The sequence below is a fragment of the Pteropus alecto genome, unplaced genomic scaffold (genome assembly GCF_000325575.1).
Source record: "Pteropus alecto unplaced genomic scaffold, ASM32557v1 scaffold24, whole genome shotgun sequence".
In the NCBI taxonomy this organism is placed as follows: domain Eukaryota; kingdom Metazoa; phylum Chordata; class Mammalia; order Chiroptera; family Pteropodidae; genus Pteropus; species Pteropus alecto.
Window position 1 is genome coordinate 3,856,206 of NW_006439192.1, and position 12,067 is coordinate 3,868,272.

The 12,067-nt window shown below is 36.6% G+C and overlaps 2 protein-coding genes across 3 annotated transcripts in view; both read right to left on the bottom strand.

Moving 5' to 3' along the window:
* LOC102879427 (disintegrin and metalloproteinase domain-containing protein 32) overlaps positions 1-4,941 on the bottom strand; it is a 149,365-nt gene extending 144,424 nt beyond the window's left edge. Inside the window, exon 1 of the mRNA XM_015592805.1 lies at positions 4,884-4,941. Coding sequence (XP_015448291.1) covers positions 4,884-4,941 — 58 coding nt within the window. The remainder of the gene's footprint in view (positions 1-4,883) is intronic.
* Positions 4,942-6,984: 2,043 nt separating this feature from the next.
* The window catches only part of ADAM9 (ADAM metallopeptidase domain 9), a 104,980-nt gene continuing 99,897 nt past the window's right edge, over positions 6,985-12,067 (bottom strand). For both annotated transcript variants that reach the window (XM_025049871.1, XM_006916285.3), the window contains 2 exons: positions 9,945-10,012; positions 6,985-8,355 (listed from right to left, as the gene is read on the bottom strand). In XM_025049871.1, coding sequence (XP_024905639.1) covers positions 8,275-8,355; positions 9,945-10,012 — 149 coding nt within the window. In that variant the 3' untranslated portion in view covers positions 6,985-8,274. The remainder of the gene's footprint in view (positions 8,356-9,944; positions 10,013-12,067) is intronic.

Here is a 12,067-nt window from a genome sequence, read left to right on the forward strand (position 1 = left end):
CAGGAGGAGGGAGAGAAAAGAAGGAATTCTCAGGGCAGCCAGGGAGAAAAAAATGGTAACTTATAAAAGTAAACCCATTAGATTATTCTCGGACTTCTTAGCACAAATCTTACAAGCCAGAAAGGAATGGTATCAAATATTTAAACTATTAAATGAAAAGAACTACCAGCCAAGAATAATGTATCCAGGTAAGCTCTCCTTTAGATATGAAGGAGAAGTAAAGACCTTTCCAGACATACAAAAATTCAGGGAATTCTCCACTATGAGGCCTCCATTACAGGAAATACTGAAAGGGGTCAGCTCACCTAAAACAAAATGACAAAAAAAAACCCCAAAAAACATAATTAGGAGTAAAGTGACTAGCAGACAGATAGAAGCAGAGGAGTGTTATAACAAGATAGTAATGAACATTCAGCATACATAGGGACAAATTGAGACAACAGTGACTGAAAAGGGGGGCGGATTCAAAGATCCAAATTCACAAAGGGAATGGAGATAAGGCACGCGCAGAAGAAAATGGACAACTATATAGATGTGTGTATATATATACACATATACATACACACACACACACACACACACACACACACACATATATACACACACATATATAAAAAACTATCTTTTACATAATCATAATGGTAACCACACGCCAAAGATTCAGAACCATTGAATATAACATAAAGCAAGAAGAACCAGAGGCAAAACCTACAAAAGACAACCAAATTAAAGAAAACAAAAGCACAAGGACAAGGAGACTCTACCCCTCCCAACTTGTGGGCTCACCCCAGTGGTTTATTCCATACAAATGGCCTGTCCTTACTCTTGCTGCAGACTTTCCTCAAACCTCTCAAAGGCTCACAAAACCCAAAGCAGCAGCATCTGGCCAAGGCATGCCCTGTACCTCTCTTGCTGAGCAGCCCCAAATCCCGCACTAGTAGCAACCAGCGTCAGTTCTTGGCTTGGTCTCTCCAGGCACCTATAAGCCCAGTACAGGTGACAGCCATCCTCAAGTGGTTTGATGACTCTTACCAGGTGGCCCCAGGTGCGCACAGGCTGCAGCTGAACTTAGCCTGCAGCTGGAACCCTCCCATAAGACCCTTGGGCCAGCACACCCCGTGGCCTGCTTTGACCAGCACCAGAGCCAGAGCACCACCCAGAGCTGCATCTGAGAAGGACATGCCTAAAGGGCAGACTAGGCAGGCACCAGAGCCCTGCTAAAGTGAATCCTCCTCTGTAAGGTCAGTCCTTCACTGGCCAGTCCTCACAACCACTCAGACCAAGGGTCAATCCCTTCCATCAGTGTGCAAACAGCAACCAAGGCTCAACTATAACAGGAGAGCACACAGAATGTACACAAGGGGCACACCTTGAGCACCTCTCTCAGGTGACCAGAGACGATTGTGCCACTGGGCCCCACAGGACACCTGCTACATAAAGGTACTCTACTAAGACCAGGAGATTTCAGCGCCCTACCTAATACATAGAAACAGACACAAGGAGGCAGCCAAAATGGAGAGACAAAGAACATGTCCCACATGAAAGAACAGAACAAAGCTCCAGAAAAAGAACTAAAAATGGAGACAAGCAATCTACCAGATGCAGAGTTCAAATCACTGATTATAAGGATGCTCAGTGAACTTAGGGGAGGAGTAGATGAATTCAATGAGAACTTTAACAAAGAGACAGAAAACATAAAAATGGAGATGGAAAACATAAAAGGGAACCAGTAAGAAATGAAGAATACGATATCTGAGATGAAGAGTACATTACAGGGACTCAACAGTGTGGATGAAGCAGAGGACTGAATCAGCGATTTAGAGGATGAAGTAGCAGAAGACACCCAATCAGAACAGTAGCAAGAAAAAAGAATTCCCCTCTGAGACAATATCAAGCATAACAACACTTGCATCATAGGGGTACCAGAAGAAGAGAGAGAGCAAGGAATTCAAAACCTATTTGAAGAAATAATGACCAAAAATTTCCCTAACCTGGTGAAGAAAATAGACATACAAGTCTAGGAAGTGCAGAGAGTCGCAAACAAGATGAACCCAAAGATGTCCACACCAAGACACATCGTAATTAAATTTGCCAAAGTTAAAGACAAAGAGAGAATCTTAAAAACAGCAAGAAAAGCAGTTAGTTACTTACAAGTGAGCTCCCATAAGGCTGTCGGCTGACTTCTCAACAGAAACTTTACTGGCCAGAAAGGATTAGAACGAAATGTTCAAAGTGATGAAAAGCAAGGACGTACAACCAAGATTACTCTACCCAGTAAAGCTATCATTTAGAATTGAAGGACATAAAAAGAGTTTCCCAGACAAGAAAAAGCTAAAGGAGTTCATTTTCAATAAGTAGAGACTGGGAGTGAGGCTAGACGGGAGAAGGTATTGCAGTCTAAGGGAATCAGGCAATGTTCTTTCAGGAAAGATCAGAAGTCAAGGTGGCCAAAGCATTGCTGGTAGCAGAAAATTGGCAGTCTGGGTTCAGAATGTAGAAAATGTTGAATACTGTGTTAAGGAATTTGGCTGGAATTTTCTACTGGAACAGGAAATGTTTGTTGGAAGGACTTAAGAAAAAAATATGTATCAAAAATATGAATAAAGAATGGCAATAACTACATATCTATCAATGAGTACTTCAAATGAAAAAAAAAGAATTAACTTCTCCAATCAAAAGATAGGGTGGCTGAATGGATAAGAAAACAAAATCCTTACATAGGCTGCCTACAAGAGACTCACTTCAGATTAAAAGACACAAACCAATGGAAAATAAAAGGATGAAAAAAAGATATTGCATGATGGACCTAGAGGGTATTGTGCTGAGTGGAGTAAGTCAAAAAGAGAAAGACAAATGCCATATGATTTCATGTACATGTAGAATCTAAAGAGCAAAACAAACAGAAACAAACAGATAAAGAGAACATTTTGAGGGTTACCAGACAAGAGGTGGGTTGGGGGGTCAGTTAAAAATGGGGAAGGGATTAAGAAGTACAAATTGGTAGTTACAAAATAGTCATGGAGATATAAAGTACAGCCTAAGGAAAACAGTCAATAATATTATAATACTATTATAATAACTATGTACAGTATCAGAGGGGGTCCTAGATTAGGGTGGTCGCTTTATGAGTTGTATAGATGTCTAGTCACTATGTTGTATACCTGAAACTATATTATATTGTAAGCCAACTATAATTGAAAATTTTTTAAATTATTTTTTAAATGATGCTCTACAACCCAGGTGGAAAGGACCATGCCAGGAACTTTTAACTAATCTTTGTACAGCCAAGCTTAAAGGCATTGATTCTCGAATTAATGTTTCTCATTTAAAGAAAGCTCCAACACCAGTTTGACAATCTGCTCCCGGATGGAGACCTAAAGCTCAAAATTGCCAAGGAGCAGAAGCAGATGGCATTTGAATAGACAGTTTTCTCAAGATTCTGGACAAGGGCGATATAGTCCTATGTTTTTCTTCCCAATATGCCATGCTTTCTGTAACCCTTCTCTTAATCATTTGGTTGGTAGAACTCTTATCTACTTTTCTATGTGCTGAAATTGCATGAGAATTTGTAATTTATTAAGGTAACACCTTGGAATTCAGAAAAACTTACTATTCTTACACTGACTGTTGCCTCGTAAAATCAAATCTGCTCATCAACTGTTTTATTTCACTTAGTACTCTTATGTCAGCTAGTATAGCAGCCACTTTCTTGACTTTTTACAATGGATCTCATTACACAGAGATAATTTTAGCTCTTGGTTTGGCCTCTTATCTCTTTTGTAACCTTCATTGCTGAAAATTACAATCTATTACACCTTTTTTTTCCTACCCTACATAAACTTTCTGAATCTGAAAATCTCACCAACTGTTGGATCTATACTGTAGCAAACCAACTCATGAGGTTCCTGGTTTGATGGTCTGGCCTCTATCCCTAGAGAGATGGAAAAACTTGACTGATAAAAATGTAGGATTCTTTTTTGGCCTTTCTGAAAGCATATATTGACTTCTCTCTAGAAAACATGCCCCAGAGATTACTACCTTCCATTGTGACCTCTTTGCTTATAAAGGTACACCCCTTACTCAAACCTTGTTTAGTAACCTTGTTTTGAAAATACAAATAGTACTGGTAAAACATTAAGTTATCTTCCATTAGCTGTCTATAACTGTATGCTCTAACGTTTCACATGACCATGAGTTCACGCCCGGTCTGCATGACTACAATGTAACTTCTCATAACATGTCCTCACTGTAGCACAATGAGCTCTATAATAGAACTGGATATTGGGAAGATGTGCTTCCCCTTAATAAAATGACGTGGGGAATTGACCAAAAATCCGGAGACTTGGTGGAAACTACATACTACCTACGTTTTTCCTGGAAGTTCCCCACTTCTAAATCAAAATTCGACTCACAAAAAATCAAACTTATTTGTTGCTTCAATTATTATTTCCTATTGCTGGATGATTTATTACTGTATGCAAGGCAAGTTATTATGTTGAAACAAAAGATATCTAAGGAAAGTCAGTTTGTGGGGGTTTGAGTAAAGTTCAAAAAGTTTCCAGAATGCTTGAGTGCAAGAAACTTTGAAGCAGTTTGATGAAGTGTATGACAGACCTAGAAGAAAGGCCGAACCCAAATTCAGAGAGTAAGAGATTTGCCCTTGAGCTTATTCTGCTCAACTTAACTTCTCTAGCCCAACGGATCAGCCTAACACAGCCCGGTTTCCAGGGTGACAGGGCAAAAGACCCCCCCAAAAATAGTGAAGGACCCTCGGGTTTTAACTGAGTTGGGCCACAGTTCGACGCAAGCAGGTGCACGTTGAAAAAAGGAAAAGAAAAACCTTCCGCAGCAGACGGTCGCAACTGGGTCTCCATTTGGCTCACCGGGTCCTGACGCTAGCAAGCCACGGAGCCCCACAAGCAGCATCACTAAGCGTAACATGGCGCGGCTTCTCGGCTGGGAGCGGGTACTGAGCGGGCGGCAGTTGGGCCTCCTGGGACAGGCGGATCAGAGGGCCGCCTCCCCGCGCGTTTCTGCGGCGCGTTCTCGCGAGGCCGCGGCGCCTGGTATTTCGCGCCAGAATACTAATCAGGCCGCCCCAGGCTAAATCCGGCTCTCTGACCTCTCCCACCCGGTGGCTCACAGCTCCTCTGGAGTTATCAGACCCGGCCGCTCCCACGTGGTCGTCATCCCTCACAAAACTTTCCCTCCGTGTTGATGAACCTGAAAGAACACATTGATTACGCGCTTTGTATCAGACACTTTCAGGTGCTTTAAAAGACGAACGTGTAATACTTTGTGAATTAGAGACTATACGAACTCAGACACACATACATATTTACTAAAGCTGGGTTTCTAAAATTAAAATCTTGCTAGATATATATAAGAGATTCCAATAAAGGGGGAACTGAGTAGATTTTGATATCTTTGTAAAGAGCCTGCTACGTTTTTTCCCCATACCTACTGCCTAAATGCACTTTCTAAAAAGGCGGTGTCAGCTCTCCACTATTCTGGTTCTTCACAGGCCCTTGACTAAAATTCATGTGGTGCCTTCATTCTCTTATTACAATATGAGAAGTTACAATATTCATTCACTCGTGCAGTGAAAGAAATGGACAAGATTCTTGCTCATAGTCACAGTATGTATGTTCCAGTAGAAAATTCCAGCCAAATTCCTTAACACAGTATTCAACATTTTCTACATTCTGAACCCAGACTGCCAATTTCCTGCTACCAGCAATGCTTTGGCCACCTTGACTTCTGATCTTTCCTGAAAGAACATTGCCTGATTCCCTTAGACTGCAATACCTTCTCCCGTCTAGCCTCACTCCCAGTCTCTACTTATATGCACTCTTTTAATCCTTTTCAAATTCCAAAGAATGAATTAATCTTTCATACTAATTAGCAGAAAGGGAGACACACTAACCAAAAGGCCCCATGGAAACACAGAAAAGCTCCCTCGGGGAATCACCACATCTACACCGACAGTTGAGATGCAATTCTATGTATGCAAAGAGTTTCAACCCAAGGGTTTCTAAGCCCAAGAAAGAACGGTATGAACAAAAACAGGCAACGAAACTATACACCTAGCTTGTATGTCAACAGAAACAGCCAGTGCTTGACTAACACTGCTTTCAAACAGTAGTTGAGCCAAAATCTGGTTTCACCTTGCATCATAGCATTAGAACAATTATAGTAAGTACTTAGACTTGTCAATTAGTATTATTTTGAATTAATTTCTAGTTCTTTTATTTCTTCATTATTTCCCTCTGCTCAAGCTTTTTAAATTCTTTAGTAGAGTAGGTTTTATATTATTATTTGTGTATATGGCTCTCTCCGTAACAGGAGGCATGTCCTTTCCAGTACATGTATGACAGTACCTAATATAGTACTTGCAAGATGGTAGAGTTTCAGTAAATATTTATGGAATTTAATAAAATCTGATTTGTGCTTAGAAAAGCTGGATTGTACTTAACTAATAGAGACCCAGGCATCTGCATGATAGGAAGGGAAAATGCAATACCCTGAATGAGTTAAATTTGTGAACATAGAGTCAAACAGTGATATCAAAGTTACATATAATTTGTCTTTGACTATTAAGGTATCTTCAGTTGAAATAAAGATTCTTCATTTGGGATTGTTTACAATTTTTAATGTACATCTGATTGTTAAAATAACGTACCATCTTCAAAGAAGTGAAATATCTGTCTTCTTCAAAACTAATCCGTTTTCTTTTAATAACAGAAAGACTACACAATTTGGCAGAAGTCTAAATATTAGTGAAATAACATCTGTAAAAGTTTGACTAGTACAGTTTTATCTAAAACTAGTATAATGTTTAATTAATAAGGTTATAAATAGCTGAGTATTTAGAAAGTTACCAGGTGACACAAAACAGAATTTCAAGTATTTTATTTATTGTAAATGTTATATTTGCATATGTACATATACATAAACTAAAATATTTTGGAAAAACTAATGAAATTCCATTAACAAACCTATTATTAAACTTTATTATGAAAGGTTATGTAAAATTTTTAAGTGCTTAAAATTTCACTATCCATACCATTACTTCCATAGTAAAAATTCATTTTTTAACACAGTTGGGATGATAATTCACATATACCACCATAACTTTTTTGCACTTATCTAAGAAAATCTTTTCTTCTTTCTTTTCTCTAGCCTAATTTCTTTGAAAATAATAGTTTCAACAGAGACATGATCCAGCACACCTTAGTAAATGTAAACATTCTAAATTATATTAATAGCAAGCTTTGAAGTTTCAGATTTTAGACTTAATTAAAGTGCTCATGAAATTCTCAAGTGGTTTTATAACAGCTCAATTGATTGCAGGTATAATTGCTCCTGCTTTATTATAGCCATGAATCAACAGCATATCTGATTAGTTCTATTAAATACTTCGTACCTTAAAGTTTATACTTCATTAAAATAATTGCTATTGTAAAAGGATGTCATGTTTTAACATGATTCACAATAGAATTCTATTATTAAATTAACTTTTTAATATTCATTATCCATAGATAGATCCACAGAATCTATTATCCATAGAATCTATAGAATCATTTATCCACAGAATGATCATAAAAATGAAAGTTAATAACTATGTGTGAATACATACATACACTTTTAGTGTATTTTGTACATTAAAAGTAATATTATGATATCTTAATTGCGGGTTTTGTGCATTCTTTTGAAGACAGAATAAATCTTTATTCATGTAGTGAATGATACAGACAATATTCTAGATATGATGATGATTAGTCTGTGCAAGATGAAAAATATTAGATATTATTGGCAGCTAATTAGTCAGTTTTCATAGGTATTAGATTATCACATGTTCGACCTGAAACTACATTAATGATAACTAAGGTCAAAATTCAGAATTACATTTAAGCATATAATGAAAAAACATAAACCAACAGAGTTAATTTGAAAATCATTACAGTAACATGTTCAAAATAACATAATCCATGTTAGATGCATTACTTCACAGATGACTGAATAAGACTTATTCAGTGATAGAAATGAAAATGTAACTCTAAATTCCCTGGCTTCACTGAATTTCTTATATTTCTCAATTTCCATTACTCAATTTGTTTTTCTGTTAGTAAAGTTCGTTTTGCGGTATTTTGTTTTTATTCAAAGTTGCAGCAGGAAAAAAGGCTTTTCAAGAAAATATCAGGAAAAAAAAGTATTAGCTCAGTTCCCTGAAGATATCTGCAAAAGGAAAGGTAAAACAATCAAGTGAGGGAACTATATAAAGGAGGTGCAGGAGCAGGACGAGCAGGAATTAAATTTCCCTGAGATGATACTTTCGGTTGTGGTGGAGGTGGCCTGAAGAGGAAAAACAGACAGTTAATCATGTGTTTCGACTGAATGAAATAACGCTACATTCATTACAGATCCAACAAAACACTGTCCTTAACACTGCTGACAATTCTTAAGGGTACATTATATTCTAAGATTATTATTAATCTAATATGCAATGGTTAAAGGGCTCAAAACAGAGCCTAAAATGGAATACTTCCATTAAAGAATAGTATTCTATAATCAATAATGTTGTATGAAGGTTTTGGTCTATATGTTTTTAAAAAGATTAGCACATGATATTGTGAAGACAATTGTAAAAGACAAGTGAGGACACTGTGGATTAGCACCACTTGTGCTGTTAGGAATTAACAGCACAGGAAATTACTGTTATGTGTAAACCTCACATATATACATAGAGCTAAAATTCCAGCTCTCTCAATAATATCCACTCTGAGAATTAAACCTGCTATGATTCCTATACCTATCCTTCTCAATCTTCATATTTTAACCTGTGGATACCCTTTCCTTAACCACTTCACCTAATTCTAGTATATCTCTAATTCAATAACACACTAGAACATTACCTAGTGAATAATTGTCTCACAATTCATATGTTCTTCTCTTAATGCTCAGTTGGATTTCGATGCACTCTTATTGTATAATAAAGATTATACATGAAAACACACTTCAGTGCTGTAATTCAATTCTAATTTGAAGGGTGGGATGCATTTTATGCCATATAAAATATACTAATTAATTTTATCCTTTCTTGCTGACTTTAAGCCCATCTACTGAGCCTTTAATATGATTCTTTTTTAAAGTTTTCAGTTTTGTGTTGAAATTCTCAATCTTGACTATTAATCCCATGACATAATCATCACAGTTATTTTAAAGTCCGTATCTGACAACTCTATTAAATGGATCCCCTCTGAGTCTATTTCCACAGTAGATTGCTTTTCTTGGTGTTAGTCACATTTCTTTTTCTTATATGTCTGGCTTTTTTTGTTGTGGGCCACACATAAAAACTGCAGAAATAAGCTGAAGATCTAGTTCACCCTTTCCCTTGGGTTGCAACACAAAGCATGGAATGCTTGCAAGGGTCTCTCTTCCTTGGCAGAGCTCTAATTTTTGTTCCTTCAGCCCTGGGAGTTTGTTGAAACCTCTCCTCAGCTTTCTAGCCCTCTCAGTTCTCACTTTCTGAATAGATATACACATCTAGGACAGAAAAATGACCCCAAAAGTTGGGATCAACACTGGACTGCCTTCTTCTCCTAGACTTTAGCCCCATAATTCTTCATTTCCTTGGAAGTTTTCTGATGCTTAGTCCAACCCATTGCTGGTTATTTAAAGGTCCTCGTTTCTGAACCTTATGTACACCAAAGGTTGCAGCAGCACCTGACTGTCTTGCTCAGGCTTCTTTAAATTTCATTTTGACACTGCACTAATATGACAAAACATATAAAATTCTTAAACGCTTTTCTATAAATTGTGCTCTATCAAAGCCGTTAGCAATAAATACTTGCCCTAAATTAAATTAAGATACAAGGGAAAATATTAGACACTAACGCTGGGTTTTACTCTGGTCAAGTAATCTAAGCAAATTCATTTCAGACCTTGATGGGAACTGCTGAGGCTGCTTGGCTGCATAAGTTGGTACTGGAAATCTGTTTGCATATATAGGCTAAAAAAAGGGAGAAAAAAGTTATTAACACATGCACTTATAAATATATTGTCTATACAGTTTGTTATTTTTGATAGAAAAGTAATCAATATATTTAAAATCAATGTATAGAAAACTTACATATAATGCTGACATTTAAAAATATTTTGCTTATTCAACATCTTTGCCACTGAATGTGGAATACTAAATTCTTTTAAGGCTATATATTTAAATTCAATATTACTAAAGGATAATCTTGGTTCTAATCAACTACATTAGTTAAAAGGTAACATATTTCCTAAGTCAATATATTTCAAATAAAATTTTCCAAAAATGTATTGCCAAACGCATACAATACCTAAATGGTACTACAAATACCACCAATCTACAACCCTTGATTTTGAAATTTATGACATTCTTCCTTGACAAAGTAGTTGAAATGAAGTTTTACAACAAAGTGAGACTCTATAACATGGCCTCAAATAAGAAAGTAAAAGTAAGAAAATTTTTCACATACTATATTACATTAGGAAAAATTAAGGAAAATAAGATAAAATTATGAAATCACTGATAAAATATTATTGACTAGGATATTAAATCTTCTTTCTGGAAAAACAGCAGAATACACTTTCATTCATGCCCAGGCAGAAAAACAGTCTACTATATACCATGAACAACCAAGGTGACAAGGTATCTCAGAAAGAAAGAGAAAAATCTCCAGAAAATAGCTTACAGACATAGAAATATGCAACTTAAATAACAGAGAATTCAGAATGGTACTACTGAAAAAACTCAATGAGATCCAAAACAACTCAAATCGACAATTCCAGTAATTGAAAAAACAACCAGATGAGCAGAGCAAGGAGACTGAAACCCTCAGAAGGAATCAAATAGAATTTCTGGAGATGAAGAACAAACTGCAAGAGCTGAAAAATGAAATAGCAAGCATGGGAAAAAGAGTCGACCAAATGGAGGAAAGGATCAGCGATACCGAAGACAAAAATCTAGAAATATATCAGAAGGAAGAAGAGAGAAACCGAAGAATGAAAAATAATGAAAGAGAACTTCAAGAACTAGCTGATACCATCAGGAGAGGAAACGTAAGAATAATGGGCATTATCAAAGGCAAGGAAAAGGAACGGGGATTAGAAAGCATTTTCAGACAAACACTGGATGAGAATTTCTCAAATCTAAGGAAGGAGCTGGAGCTTGGAATTCAAGAAGTCAATAGAACACTCAATTGTCTCAACTCAAAAAGGCCTTCACCAAGACACATTGTATTAAAATTATCTAAAATCGATGACAAAGACAGAATTCTCAGGGCAGCCAGGGAGAAAAAAATGGTAACTTATAAAAGTAAACCCATTAGATTATTCTCGGACTTCTTAGCACAAACATTACAAGCCAGAAAGGAATGGAATCAAATATTTAAACTATTAAGTGAAAGAGACTACCTGCCTAGAATAATGTATCCAGCTAAGTAAGCTCTCCTTTAGATATGAAGAAGAAATTAAGACTTTTCCAGACATACAAAAAATGAGGGAATTCTCCACTATGAGGCCTGCACTCTAGGAAATACTGAAAGGAGTCAGCTCACCTAAAACAAAATGACAAAAATATATATATACATAATTAGGAGTAAAGTTACTATCGGGCAAATAGAAGCAGAGGAGTGCAACCCATATTAAGAACAGGGCAATATAAGCTTAAATAATAAAAAGAGAATAGCTATACCAAGATAGTAATGAACATTCAGCATACATAAGGACAAATTGAGAAAACAATGACTGAAAAGGGGAGGTTTTAAACATCCAAATTTGCAAAGGGGAATGGAGATAAGGCACATGCAGAAGAAAATAAAAGACTGTATATATATAACTACCCTTTTAATATTCGTAATGGTAACAACACATCAAAGATTCAGGACTAAAGTATATAACATAAAACAAGAAGAACAAGAGAAAAAAACACACAAAAGCCGACCAAAATAAAGAAAACAGAAACACGAGGACAAGGAAGCAATGGAAACACCGAGCTACCAGAAAGCAAAAGATAAAATGGCTATAAAAAGACCTC